Here is a 15,000-nt window from a genome sequence, read left to right on the forward strand (position 1 = left end):
CTTTTAAAGTCAAAGTGAGAGAGAAGGCCAAGAAAATGATGCACGGTCTCATCAGAACAGATGGCTCAGGCTGGAGGAAGCCTGACTGTGGTGCACCAGGTTGTTGGTTCAAATCCCCCTTTTAACTCTTCATGCACAACAACCATGGAATAAGAAAAAGTAAAAGAGCAACAAAAAAAAGAAAGTCCCACTACACAGTTGAGAGTGACTTTTTGTTTTTGTTTTTAAAACTGGGCTCACAATCAGATTTGGCTGAAACTTACAGAGATGATAGTTCAATGAAAGCCTGTGTGAAAGAAGGTGAAAGAGCACTAAAACTCAACCTGTCTGAACATTGAAAAAAAGATATACTAGAGTGTGTTGGTCTTTGGGGGATAAATTAAGACTAAAAAAAATACTTCAATTAGCCTGAAAGTGACCGAAATGACCGTCCTATCATAGTGTAGCACGACACAGTGTTGTAAAATTCAAAATGTCAACAAGTCCAGGAACTGAAAGATTGACATCCTATCAACACACTGTGTAGTGCGTTGTTTATTGTTTGTTTGTTTGTTTGTTTTGGGGTTTTTTTTGGGGGGGTGTGGGGTCAAAAAGAAAATGACAAAAACACAACAGCTCCAAACTGACAGAAATGACCATCCTGTCATAGAATGTAAAATCTCAACTGAAAATATGTCATATGGTATCAACTGGGATTTGAACCCACATCTCCTGCACCACAGTCAGAGGTTTAAGCTACTGAGCTAAGCAGCTTGTTAGCCTGATGACGATGGAGGTGAATGAGCAACCCTATTTATACAGCCATCCTCCATGTGGCCTCTGCTTATGATAAACAACCTAATATGAACTGTTTTGTTATATTATACAGTGACCTTTATGTTATATATGCCTGCATAATTTGATCTTCTTGACTGCATCATGATTCATAAGGTACAAGGAAATTAGTGAAAGAATCTTTTATTTTGGTGACTTGTTGACCCTCTGTTTTATTTTCTTTGTGTGTGTCTCTGTAGCTGTTGTGTGTTTGTCAATGTGTGTCTGTCTGTGTCGGGTGAAGCACTGAGGCCTTTATAGTTCTTGTGTCATCAGCGCTGAAGACGGTCTTGTGGGGAGCAACGCTGACTCCCAACACGGAGGTGACAGGATCGAAACCCAGCGTGGACCCGAGGTACAACACTTGTGTGTCTGTGTGAGTGTGCGTGTGTCAAACCAAAACTAAACCAAATACAAACAAAACAACCAAAACTTGCGTTGCGTTGCTTGCGTTCGTCGAATTTCCGAGCATTTCAATCTTCCCAGCATTTGGAATTTCCTTCAACTGAGATCAACAGGAAGCAGCAAACAGGTAAGTGGAGCTAGCTAGCGAGCTAGCTCCCCTTCTTTCTTTTCAAACTCTATTAAAATTAAATTTTAAGAGTGGGGAGAATTTTTTTTGTCAGAACTCGATATAAAATGCTTCAGCTCTACTTCTGTTCCACTTGCACAAAGTGACACTTGTCTTAAGTGTGTGTGTGTGTGTGTGTGTGTGTGTATGAGTGACTCAAAACAAACCTAAAACCAATAAAACAACAAAAACCTGCATTGCGTTGCGTTCATTTCAGTGCATTTCAATCTTTCGAGCAGTTGGAATTTCCTTCAACTGAGATCAACAGGAAGCAGTAAACCTTGATCTATGACCTTCCTAGAGGGCGCTAGGGCTACTCATCATTATTTTCTTCACCTCTAGGTGGCGCTGTGGAGCAACAAGCGTTTTCATTTCTTTGTCAGATGTCAATTTTTTTGCTGTCTTGAAATGTGTGCAAAACTTGGTGAGGATGGGAGCTGGGTGTTCAGGTGGCCCAACTGGGGTTCAAAGCCACATAAGGAGATAATGATTCTATTAAGAAGAAGAAGAAACATATGAAATACATTTGTGTCTTGGCCCTGGCGATAGACCGACTAATTCCTCATTTAAATGTATTCCACAAACGCACTTTACATTTGTGCTCAGATCTCAAAGTGCACAGTGACAATAAGAGCAGGGCAGACTAAACATCAACAAACAATAAACCAACAAGGACTCACAGTGGTGCATGTGCACGTGTTCCTGTGTGGAAGCGTGTGAGTCTCACCAGGGTGTCGGTACTGGTGTGGTGCACCAGCCATCCTTCCCTCAGGACTCCACCTGGTCTCCTCTTGGTGTGGTACACTGTCTGGACCAGTCGCATCAGTGGGATGTTGGTGCTGAAACACGGACTGGTGACGGACCAGAAGACAAAACCAAAAAAATTGTGTGATTTTGCTTTGCTGTTATTGATCAAAAAGGATGTTGATCAATAACATCCAGTTTAAGTTTCAAGTGCACATTGTCAGTACACTTTTGTAACTTTTTTTTTTTTAACGCATTATTTTCACTGGTCAGTCAACTGCTCACGTGACTCCATACGTTACGTCCGCTGGCGTGTAAATGCGGGGGGGGGGGGGAAGTCTTTCCATGACACGTTTGCGATCGACCTCCATATGGATGCGTGTGGAAAACCACCTGATGAGAGCATCAACACCTTGTAGCCGCGTCTGAGAGGTTTTTCCAAGTGTTGCTGTTTCCATCACCAGGTTTTAGTGCCATGTTTAGGTTTTGTGCAGTTCTCGGGGTGATGGAAACGCAGCTGCAGTCCAACCTCTCCCTAAACTGAAAGCACAGGCGGTCCAGCAGCTCTGCTCTGGAACACCTGCACTTTAATCATTGCCTTCAGAAATATGTACAAGGCTTTTGTAGCTGTTTGGACAGCATTATAGAATTTTGTAATCTCAACGTGACTTTTGAAAACTACAGACATACAAACTGTTGACTTGCCACACAACCAGAATTGATATTTTGTTGTCCAGTATTTTTCTTTTCTTTTTATTGTCCAACCATCAATTTGCTTGACAGTCTGTATCTCAACTTGAACCGTATTGAATTGCTTTTCTCTACAATATCATGTCATGTGACTCGACTTGGCTTGAGTGGGCGATCGCACTGTGAGTCAACCCTTCATGCCAACAGAGACTGTGAGGGTGGCTGACAACGCTTCATTACAAGTAGTGTGCGAAACACAGTTCCTTTTGTGAGTATTTTGAACAATTGGATATTAGACAGGTTGATGATCTAATATTTAATTTTTACAAATTATTCCCAAAAGGAAAAGGGAAGCGGTCTTAACACCTCACGGAAGAATTAATAGGAGGTGATGTTAGGAGCTCTGAAGCCAAGTAGCTACAATGTTGCATCCCTGAAATATGGTGAGGTTGCTATTGGCCTCCTGCGTGTTCAGGAACCTGAGCGTGGTACTAGAGTAGCAACCAGGAGGATGGGGAGGAGAATATTGCCGAGCATTATAAGCTAAGATGAATGGATCGCGTGAACCTTCTGACCTCATCGGCTCTCGCGGCCGCGCCTCGTCTTTGGCGTCGCCGCTGGAGTCTGCGTCGTCGGCGGTGGACATCTCATCGTCAGAGAGCTCCTCCACGGTCGTCTGGATGGACTCTAAGTCATCGTCCTCTGGCGGGCGCGGGGAGCCCAGAACCATCGCTGTGGAGTCTGCAGTAACAAAGATGCACAGTCTCAACAACTGGAGTTCACACTTGGGTTAGCAGCCTTTTTAAGATGAGAAGTGAAGTCTTTTCAGTTGAAAGATATTATTTTCCGGTCTCCATCAGAATTCCCTGAGTCATTCCTGATCTATGACGGCGAGCAGCCCTCGATAGGCTGAGTCAGCTGTGACTCATCACAGTGTTGCGGTCCACTTGAAAGCGGGGGAGGGGTGGATCGCAGCGGCACCATCCTTTTCTGCTCCAGAAGCAGGAAGCTTGCGCTCACCGTCTGCGTTGTCGTCTCTCCGTTCTCCTGGGCAGTTCCTGGGGACGGACGGCTCGCAGCGCCGATGGCAGTTAAATCTGCAGTCTGGCGGAGGAGGAAAGGACAAGCGTGAACCCAGCTGGAGCCAGAAAGAATAACAACATTGTTTCAAAAGCACACTTTGACTCAAACTGGCAGAGAAATTCGCAAAGTTACACGACATGTTTAGGGTTGAAAGCAGTTTGTGGAAAATTGACACGTTTTGTCCAATGAAAACATCTTCAGTGGATGAAAAAAAACTCAATTTTTTTTTTTTTTTTTTTTTTTTTTAGTAGCTAAACAGTTGTCCAACTTAAATTGACATTTCAAAATCATACTGAAGGTCCATTAAACACCGGGGGCGAATTTGCTTTCTCTTTGAACTTCTTGCAGTCAATGCAAACTTTCCACACCAGCAGCGAATTTCCAGCTGTTATTTTTTTTCGCTCTTGTGTGGAATTTCTCTCTTGGTAATTTGTTCTCTCCCTCTGCAAACGTGGAGCCAGTGGACGCAGCAGTCCGGACATTCTCCAGTAGTGGCCGAATTTCACTGGGTCAAATTTCAATTCCTATGATGGTCGTGTTGAACTCAACCCGTCTCCTCTCTCAAGAACAATATTGGGTGTATCAAAGTCAACCACCGCCAGGACATCATCACTTGTGGATGTTGTAGTCCACTCCATTGCTTCTCCTTCTGCGCCAAAGAAAGAGCCCCAAACTTCACATGTGTACAGGAAATATTTGAATTTATTCGCATCGCTTCGCCCATTGCCCGGTGTGCAGGGACCTTATGAATGCACGTCAGTATCTTTGACCCGGGGCAATGCCGGTCCCTCACCTGAGCACTGCAGCCCCTGTCTGAAGAGGCCTCTGAGCAGCCGGTGGCAGTGCTGACACACGGTGGGCTTGGTGTAGCTGTGGATGTGGAAGGTGTGAGGGACCTGCTGCCTGCAGCTCTCACCGTTCCCAATGCCCAGCCACACCGGAGGCTCGGCCCAGGACGGAGGTCTGGAGGAGGGCTTGGTCATGCTGATCTGGGGCCAGACACAAAGGCCAAACGTGATGAAGAGATGATGACGATGAATCATGAAGGTGATGGGATGGGATGTGTTGGTGTGATTCTCTATGGATGCTCCAGCCGTGGTGACACATTAAGAGTATTAGCAGGTGTCGAGTCCAGAACCAAAGGCTTCTAAACACGTCAGCCAGTCCAGGGAGACGACGCCTCCTGAAGGTTGAGTGGAGCACTGCACCGGAGAGACTCCTCGCTCCTTGTGTGATTACCTGAATGAGAGCACCTGCCTGCAGACTCACTGCAGCTCAGAGTGACGGCAGCAGACACTGTTCACAGTCGGCTTGGGTCAAGCCTCAACGACGCTACTGGTATGGACTGATGACATGAACTGTGATTGATTGATTGACTGATTGATTGATTGATTGATTGATTTACTGTGTTACAAGATAAATTACGAATGATTTGGTGTAAGATTAAAATAACAATTGAGGAGTTGGCAGCAAATCATGTTGAGCAGCAACGCAGTCTCCTGCTTGGATTTGATTTTCTCCTTATTTTTTTCTTACTGATGGTTTTTGCATCAAGTGCTGCAGCGAAACACTTCTTGAATGAAGTAATGAAGTAACTGTTTGTCATATTCAAATAGCGTTAAAACTATTTCAGTTAAAATGATGCTGTGAAACCATGAAGTTAAAGTTGGAAGTTAAAGTTGTGTGTGTCTCTGTAGCTGTCGTGTGTTTGTCAATGTGTGTCTGTCTGTGTCGGGTGAAGCACTGAGGCCTTTTTAGTTCTTGCGCCATCAGCGCTGAAGACGGTCTTGTGGGGAGCAACGCTGACTCCCAACACGGAGGTGACAGGATCGAAACCCAGCGTGGACCATAAAGTTAAAAACATGTTATTTAAAAGACTGTAAATTTTCTGTTTCTATTTGAAGATTTACAACCTGATTTTCCTCCCACATGAACAAAAATAAAAAAAATTTGGAAAGAGGAAGAGAGAGTTGTTGCCGTGCAGATTTCAGGCTTCCCAGGCCATTTCCAGAAGGGCAGAAGCTGAACAAACCCAGATGAACTCGACATGAGGTGCATTCATTTACGGTGGGCTAAATAATATGACGTGGCTGATGGCCTCGACGTGAGAAGCACGGCGGCCCCTCACTGGCTGAAACACCACGTGACCATGTGCGTGTTATTCCTCACCTCTTCCAGGCTTCCTCCCGCCTGATTGGACAGCGAGTGGGGGCGCGGTGGTCGCAGGGGAAACAGGGAGAAGCTGGTGCTGACCTGCCGTCGTGCCCGACTGCAGTCGTTGGACAACAGGAAGGCGCAACGTTTGTGAAAGTCTAACCCGCAGCCTGGGGGGAGGGGCGGGAGGCAGCTGAGGTCAAGGTCACCTTGTGGCAGGCGTTGGTATTGCTTCATTGTGGTTGCAATTGTGAGGCTTTACCGTCACATTTCAATCCCTGTCGAACGAGACCCCACAGCATCTCCGCACAGTGGTGGCAGAAGGTGGGAGTGCGATAGGAGTGGACCACCAGGGTGTGAGGACGGATCCGGACCTCCGCCACCGATGCTGAGCCTGGGTCAGGTTGAAGGGAGCGAAAATCTGAGTTTATTGCAGCATCTTAATATTATTATTATTATTATTATTATTATTATTATTATTATTATCATTATTATTATTATTGTGGTTGTTTTATATATATATATATATATACATATATAGACTTATACAATTTCTCCAGTATTCTTACAGTGGAATTCCTTCACTATATTATAACTGGAGTTGTCTTTTGTTGTTTTCTGTCATCTAGTTGTATAAACTTAATTTAGTTCATAAGTTTGTATATTTATTTGAGTTCAGGGGTGGGTACATACAAGTTTATACTTCCTCCTACCCCTTTTCAGACATGAATAACATTATCTTAATGTATATTTCACTGTTGTTTGTTTACTTATCCTATTTTTTTTATTTATTTATTTTTTACTTTTCTTTTGTATGTTTTGGTTTTGTATCCCTTTGATTTTCTCATTTTCCTTCATGTTCGAAATAAATAAATAAATAAATAAAATAAAATCAATCTTTGGCTTGATAAGTCCAACATTATGAAGGTCTTTCACGTTTAGATGCCATTTAGGGATGTGTTTGTTTGTTACATCCGCTGTCAGCTCTCAGTAATATCTGGTCTCTGGATTTTGTATATGGCTCCTTTAAAGGTCCAGTGTGGGGAATTTGGCTTGATTGATTTATGATTTTTACGTTGGTAAAAGCTCAACTTACTGCCCATAAATACTTTAGGAAAAGTGTGTACAGTAAAAGTAATTTGATTTTCCTCCCCCTATCGCAGTTTGCCCCTGCCTGGTCTACACAGTCCCAGGCTCCACAACAAGTGAGTATAAATAAATAAAGAGACTTGAAGAGACTAGAGTGTCTTTGCAGGGCTAAAAAGTGTCATTTCATAATATGTCTGGTTGGTGGTGGTGCGCCACGGGATTGTTTTTGTCAATTTAAAAAAATGTGCCGCGGCTCAAACAATGTTGAAAGCGGAGCCTGGCGACCGAGGTCTCAAAGGACAAAGAGTGCAGACCTGCGACGACGACCTCGATGAGGTCGCCCTCCTGCAGCTCATCGTGCTCAGTCAGGCGGTGCAGCAGCTGCTCCGAGGACGGCTCATGCCTGAACAGCAGAATCTTCTCCCCGGCACCCACCACGCAACAGTGTGGAGCCTGAACACACACACACACACACACACACACACACACACACAGCCACAGGTGGCTTTGAGGCAGAGGCTAAAACAAAAGCTTTGTTTGTGAAATGCAGGAAGAATAAACCTGCAAAAACACATAGTGATCAATCAGCCCAAACCACTTATTATTTAATATACACACCAGCAGTCAACAGTTTGGACTCTGCCTATGAATGGAATGTCTTTTCTTTCATTCTCATGACCGCTGACACTGCAGCTTCTCACTGAAGGCATCAAAACTGCGTATGAACACACACACACAGAGTTATGGAGGAAACAATAAAAGTGTCAAAATAACTCAAACACGTTTTATTTTGAAATTCTTCAAAATAGCCGCCTTTCCTAAAAAGCATATTTTCAGTTATTGAACGTGTTTTTCTTTGCCGCATTACTACATATATCTTGCTCATGTATTTGATGTCTTCAGCGTCTATCTGCCGTGGAGAAAGTTGCATGGGAAGGTGTGTCCAAACTTGTGGCTGGTAGTGTGTGTGTGTGTGTGTGTGTATATATATATATATATATACATATATATATATGGGTTTGTATATATATATACATATATATATGTATATGTATATATATACATATATATATATATATATGTATATATACATATATATATATATATGTATATATATATATATATATATATGTATATATATATATATATATATGTATATATATATATACAAACCCATATATATATGTATATATACATATATATATATATATATATATGTATATATATACATATACATATATATATATGTATATATATATATACAAACCCATATATATATATATATATATATATATATATATGTGTGTATATATATATATATATATATATATATATATATATATATATATATATATATGGGTTTGTATATATATATATATATACATATATATATGTATATATATGTGTATATATATATGTATATATATATGTATATACATATATGTAATAATTATAACTAAAAATGAAAACAGCAAATGGTGTCAGATACAAACCCAGACTTGTACCATAAGAGGTTAAACTGTAAAAACCATGAAACTGACAGAATAAACAAAGTTTCCATTGGCATAAACAGATCCCCAAATTCTTCCTTTTCCTTATTTTCCTGACGACTGCTTAGAAAATGTCAACATTTTCATCACACAAAACATAACACAAGCAAGGTTTGTAGCAGCACCATTGAGTGAGTGTGTGTGTGTGTGTGTGTGTGTGTGTGTGTGTGTGTGTGTGTGTGTGTACACTTTGTCGAGAGAAAAGTCCACAAACCACAAGCGTGTTGAAGACGCTGCTGCCGCGAAAACAGACACACAATCAAAGAAGCGCTGGTGTCAGCTCACGGGGCTTAGGTGTGTGTGTGTGTGTGTGTGTGTGTGTGTGTGTGTGTGTGTGTGTGTGTGTGTGTGTGTGCGTGCAGCAGAGAGGGGCTGTGGTTGGAAAGTTTTGCAGCGCTCTTGTCGTGTCGACCACACTGTCAGTGCAGCGGAGAGCAGCTGACGCTGAGACCAGCACCTGTCAGCCACTCAGTCATCTCTCAAGTTCTTCCCACAACCTGCGACCTCCTTCACCTCAACAGAGGGCCGAGCACTGTGAGCTCTCAGGACCGCCCGCCCGCCCGCCCGCCTGCAGCGTCTAAAACCCCGGTGTGCTTCGGTTCAGGGGCTTCCTTCCGCCAGGTCCTCCACTTTTCAAGTCAAGTCAGAGCCTCTAGTTGTCAACATATGATCTTTGCACGCGATGGAAGTTTCCAGCGCATCATAGAAGAAAAGGGATTTATTGACCACCTTCTTCTCTGTTCTTCAGTGGTTTATTTGAATATATATATGTGTGTGTGTGTGTGTGTTTGTGTGTGTATATATATATATATATATATATATATATGTGGAGATTAATTCAAGTGGCACTCAGCTGCAGTTATTGTCTGCTTGTTGGTTCCTCAGTGAGTTTGTGTGCGTAACGAGCTGACGGCTCCGGGGACAAAGCCGTTCCTGAGTCTGCTGGTTCTGGTTCTGGTTCTGGTTCTGGTTCTGTGCACCCTGTAATGTCTGCCGGAAGGGCGGCAGGTTCAGAAGCTGGTGGCTGGGGTGAGAAGAGTCTTCAACCCTGTTGGCGGCAGGGATTTTCCTCACGATCCTCATGGTTCGATTAGAGAGTGAATTGAATTGAGGTCCGCTTCCGGTTCCGTACGCGGCTATGAATGTTAAACATCGACATGCTCGTACGTGGACGTACATGGAGACCAGGTGTGGGCAAACTACGGCCCGGGGGCCATATGCGGCCCGGTAAACTTTCTAATGCGGCCCTCTGAGCTTGAAGAAATGTGGATAGTGGGTGAGGAATGAAACAGTGCTGTATCAGTGTACTCCAAAGAGTCACTTCAATAAAGAGCGAAGTACTGGGGGACATCTACTTGGTTGTTACTTTGCTCTGCTTCATTTTCAATGGCCATTTAGGGCAAATTCACACCAGGAAAGTCCTGTGGTTTGCTTTCTTTGGTCCGGACCAAAATACAAAGTATCTTTTTGGTTTGGTTCGGTTCCTTTTCACATTGCAATTTTCGCAAGAGTCCCAGGATTTGACAACAAACCCACATGTGTGCAAAGATCGTTCAATCATTGGGAAAAATACGGAAAGTAAACAATGGTGGATCTCCAGCGTGCTGCACTCGTTGTGCTCATAATGTTTGTTTTTTCTCACACAAACACAAGCGTTTGCAGCTCATTGGGAGCATCCGAAGCTTTGGATGAGGAGATGTTTACCATTTTGAAGTCTCCTCACTGCTCCACCTGGAACCACGGCTCGTGTTAGCCTGACGGTCCGACGACGTGCTACTAAACGTTCTACCATGCTAACCAAAACATCATTTCCAATAATGGTTGTGGCTACGGAAGCCTGTGACGTGTAAAATAGAAGTGTGTGATTTCACAACTGGTTGGAGCCACGGGGCGCACCATGGTTGGTTTGGAAGCGAACCCGGACCTCCTCTCCCTCTACGGCCAGGTCTCGGTCCGAGACCTCCTCTCCCTCTATGACCAGGTCTCGGACCGGCTGTTTGCTCCGCACCAGAGTTCGCTGGTTTGTATTGACACCGGCCCAAAAGGTCCGCACCAGGGACTGTTTTGGTTGGGTTGGAACCAAACAGGGCAGGTGTGAATACGCCCTAAAGCAACATCTTTTCTACACATCCCATGATATAGTTTCTCCTCCATCCACCTGCTGCTGCTCCGCTACCCCCCTCTGGCACATTTTTGAAGCCACTGTGGCCCCAGCAGTCATAGTCGACACAGACGAAGCCCAGACGAAGCCCAGACGAAGGTCAGACGAAGGTCAGGTGTGTTTAAAGTGCCGTTGACTGGGAGCTTTGTTCAGTGGAGAGACAGAAGATTTGTGGTCTGCACAGACAACAGAGACCTTTCAACTCTTTCCGTTTGCGACCAACGGAATCCTCCGTGCGTCAACCTTTACGACGCGTCTCGACAGTCGGGCCGCGTTTCCACTAGTGCAGTCGTGGGCAAACTACGGCATTGGGGCCGCATGAGGGTCATACGCAGCCGCTGGTGCTTTTTCATCCGGCCTGCCGACATTGAGGAAATGATTTTCATGGTTTGATGATAGATTGTTTCCTCCTATGAGGTGTCTCACCAAAACATTCCATCCATCATCTGCTGCTGCTCCGCCACCCCCCTGTGTCACACTGTACAACCCGTTATGACCCACCAGCCAGCCTAAAGATTGGCCCAGCCCTGCGTTAGTACCTACTCGGCTCAGCTCAGCTCGGCACAGGTGTGTGGATTTTTTGATTTCCCCATGGCCACGATAAAGGTTGCGATAATCCCGAGTCATCGATTTCCTTTGCCTGTTGTTTTTTTTCACGAGCTGCTCAGAAAGCTAACATGGAGGTGAAGGTCGCCGGTCTTCCTCTGTCCAAACTCATCAAACACACAATGCAACTCCTCCAAAAAATGCTCTGGTGGACAAGTTGTGAACTGCACATCCACCACGTCGCGAAATAATACTGAGCTTCAAATCGACGCTTGGCTGGAGCGACACTCCAGACACACCCTGGTGGAGAGATTGATTGATTGATTGATTGATTGATCTGAGCAAAAAAAAAAAAAAAAAAGAGGTCATGTAACAGGACACTGTGGTTCACTCCACAAAGTAGTCCTGAGTATTTGCTTCATGGGTCGTAATGTTACGTAATACTTTTTTTTTTATCATACTTTTATGATTTCATATTGTGGTGGATGTTGAGGGGATTGTGTATTTGATTGGTTTTGAAGGAGCAGCACAGTGTCGCTCACCTTCACTGACGATGACTCGTGGCCAATAGCGTCGATTCTAAATCTCTTCAACGGCGTCGAAATATTTCTTTAAATGTACCGCACGATGTAAAACTTGATTTCTGTCATTTCCCCTGGGGGGTGAAGAAAGTATTCAGATTCTTTTCTCACAATAAAGTTAGCGCTTAGTCAATGAACGTCTAAAAGCCTGCGGTGTCAGCACTTTGTGACGTCACAAAGGGCACCGCTGTCTCTCCCGGGTTGGCGATGACGCAGCCAGCTGTTTACACTTCTGCGTGAGCAGCACTTCGTACGAAACAGCAACAGCTTTTAGCAGGAACTGAAATGTGTTTGTTTGCAGTCAGCTGCAAACACAGGGCTAATTCTGAAAAGCTCTGTTTATTTATCCACCCAGTGGGGTGATGGCTGGAGCTCAGCAGCAGCCGTTGGGCCTCAGCTTTTAACATTCTGAAGTCTCCTCCACTTCTACGATGGTTAATGAGGTCCTGTGGCAACACACAGTGGCGCCACCCCCGGACTGGTCTTGGTCTGAAGACTGGTCGTGAGACCCCTCTTCAAGGGTCTCGTCTGGGACTCGGAGGCATTCTTACTGGGTCTGGTCTCGGTCTCGCACTGGACCGACTGGGGATTCTTGACCCAGACCAGTGGAGACTCAGCCAACACTGTAATAACACGATAATAACAGAAAAGAATCCAGCCGCTGCTGTTTCCACTCTGTTGGTGACACCCAGAGTGACCTCTTATTCCCAGTTCATTGATTTTTTGGCAAAGCAGTAATAGTTGGCAAAGCAGCAAAATGTTCATAAAATGATCCAAAGACCCCTCGCTGTAAAGAGATGTCGCTGCTCCATTTAGAAGCAAACTGGAATTTGAAAGAGATTCTGGTCAGTTTGTCTGTGTTGTTGTTATTTCTTTGATATAAAGTCTTGGTCTGGTCTTGATTCTTGGTGTGGATGCTCTCTAGTCCAGCACGTCTTGGTCTCGGTCGGTGCCGCCGTGACTACAACGCCGCAGCGGTGACACAGTGGACGTGCGCTTGCTTCACTGACCTTCCTCTCGAAGACCTCGGCCGCCAGCCTCCTGGCATGGCGGTAGGTGAGGTTGCCTGCAGGCACTCGCACCTCCTCCCTGAACAGGCCCAGCTGGAAGCGGACGTGGACCGGGCCCGCCGCGAGCTGAGTGGGACCGCAGGGAGCCACGGCGCACATGGAGAAGGACCCTGCAGCGAGGAGTGTGTGTGTGTGGGGGGGGGGGGTTTAAAAATCCCAACAAAGCTCATAAGGTGCATTTTGTTTATAAATGTCATTATTTTTCCAGTATATATATATATATATATATATATATATATATTGGAGAAAGGGCTACATGCTAACTAGCTTCTTGCCATTCCACTTCCAGTCGGTCCGTCATTTTCTTTTCTGCGTTTCAATTCAATTTTGCTTCCTTGAGTTTCCTTTCCACATCATTCTATTTTTGAGAAACGGCTTCACAGCAGTTAGGAAGCCTTTGTCACATTTGCATCTTCAAAATAAAACGGCAATAGCGGTAATAATAAAGTAAGATGCCCTGAGAGGGCCGCCGACCTTGCTGTTTGCTGAAGCTGCAGTCGTCCCCGCGGCGCTGCGACGGTGAGCTGTGACAGCTGAGGAGCTCCGCCGGCTCTCGTTTCCACCCTGCGGGTTGTCTTGCTGAGACAGGAAGCCAGAAGTGTGAAGTTGAACCGCCTTTAAAGCTAAAAACGGAGCACAGCAGTGTGGTCACACTCACACTCACACGAAACACACACACACACACACACACACCCTGTTAGGTTCCACTAATATCTTGTCGCGCTGGGACACTTATAGATTGTTGCAGTGGGACTTTGCAACAAAATGTAAGCGGTGCTTTTGTTTCTTGGGTTCTGTTCTGTCTGGTTCTCCTCCCTCTGTTGTTCTCCACAGGCCTGAGTTCTCCAATCACCTGCTCAACCAGCCCAATCATCTCCCTGATCACAGCCACCACCTGCTTCCTCCACCCACCTTGGCTTCATTGGTCAGCTGCTGATTCTCTGGCTCCGCCCCCGCCAATCACACTCCTCTGCTGCTCTATAAAAGGGGGCTGGGTCCAGTTCACTTTGCTCGCTCTCTTGTCACCTGCACCAGCTGCATGCCCGGGTGCTCCTGAGGCCCATTGAAGCCTTGGAGTTTGTTCTTGTAGTTTTGCCATCATCTAGTGTACAAGTCCTGCCTTGGAACAGGGAAGGAGGCGGCCTCGTATACACAGACGTCACGTAGGTTGAAGCTTTGTTAAGTCACACTGGGTAAGGGGTGGCTGCCACTTTGCTGTTTATTCAAACCAGGTAGAGTATCAGGCAGGCAGGTTTTAGCTTCTTGACCAGTTAGCTCGCTAGCTAGTTAGCTCCTCCTGGCAGTGGCTTGTTTTGTTTTGAACATTTTGAGGTCTTTGGAAAAGAGACATTTTGTATATATTTGTAAGTAGCTTCAGCAAATAAAAAACAATAAATAAAAAAAAAAGAGTAAAAGCACCCTCTTACTTTTATGACTCCTTCATTCGCCTCCCCACTGCTCAGCGGCCCTCTGGTGTTAGTTTATGTACCCAACCCTGAACCCTGCACCAATCTGCTTTCATAACACACGGCACAAGTTTAAAATCTAGAACAGCTCAATCCATGACTGGCAGTAAAGAAAGTCTCAAGTCTAAGAATGTGGGGGGGGGGAACCGCAAGATCAAAAATCAAGCCGAATTTGGCACACTGGACCTTTAAATTCTTGTATGTTTTGTACTATGTTTGTATTCACTACGTTTTACCTTTGCATTGTTTGTCTTTATTTGTATGCACCCCCCCCCCCCCCGAAACCCCCCCAGAAAGTGAGATGGGATATCTGTGAAATAAAGAATAAAATCTGATTTGCTATTTTTTCATTTATTTTTTTAGTCATGGATTTGCTTTACGTTTAGTGCCGCATCCATCCATCCATCCATGATGCGGTTGTACTTCCAAATGTGCACTGACGTTGCCCTCATGAGATGCAACACAAACACACATTCAACTCC

General features: G+C 44.8%; 1 protein-coding gene and 1 long non-coding RNA gene across 2 annotated transcripts in view; one reads left to right on the forward strand and one right to left on the reverse strand.

Moving 5' to 3' along the window:
- LOC142889268 (uncharacterized) overlaps positions 1 to 1,246 on the forward strand; it is a 6,500-nt gene extending 5,254 nt beyond the window's left edge. The window contains exon 3 of the long non-coding RNA XR_012926824.1: positions 1,090 to 1,246. This is a non-coding gene — a long non-coding RNA (uncharacterized LOC142889268). The remainder of the gene's footprint in view (positions 1 to 1,089) is intronic.
- prkd4 (protein kinase D4) overlaps positions 1 to 13,890 on the reverse strand; it is a 21,537-nt gene extending 7,647 nt beyond the window's left edge. Inside the window, exons 1-9 of the mRNA XM_076027894.1 lie at positions 13,527 to 13,890; positions 12,993 to 13,162; positions 7,459 to 7,597; positions 6,318 to 6,449; positions 6,071 to 6,225; positions 4,695 to 4,890; positions 3,839 to 3,922; positions 3,394 to 3,559; positions 2,112 to 2,235 (exon numbers count right to left, since the gene is read on the reverse strand). Of these exons, the coding sequence (XP_075884009.1) occupies positions 2,112 to 2,235; positions 3,394 to 3,559; positions 3,839 to 3,922; positions 4,695 to 4,890; positions 6,071 to 6,225; positions 6,318 to 6,449; positions 7,459 to 7,597; positions 12,993 to 13,151 (1,155 nt within the window). The 5' untranslated portion in view covers positions 13,152 to 13,162; positions 13,527 to 13,890. The remainder of the gene's footprint in view (positions 1 to 2,111; positions 2,236 to 3,393; positions 3,560 to 3,838; positions 3,923 to 4,694; positions 4,891 to 6,070; positions 6,226 to 6,317; positions 6,450 to 7,458; positions 7,598 to 12,992; positions 13,163 to 13,526) is intronic.
- Between the last annotated feature and the right edge of the window lie 1,110 nt (positions 13,891 to 15,000).

This window comes from Nelusetta ayraudi, unplaced genomic scaffold (genome assembly GCF_046127955.1).
Source record: "Nelusetta ayraudi isolate G7.1 ecotype Tasmania unplaced genomic scaffold, CSIRO-AGI_Nayr_v1 ptg000022l, whole genome shotgun sequence".
In the NCBI taxonomy this organism is placed as follows: Eukaryota; Metazoa; Chordata; class Actinopteri; order Tetraodontiformes; family Monacanthidae; genus Nelusetta; species Nelusetta ayraudi.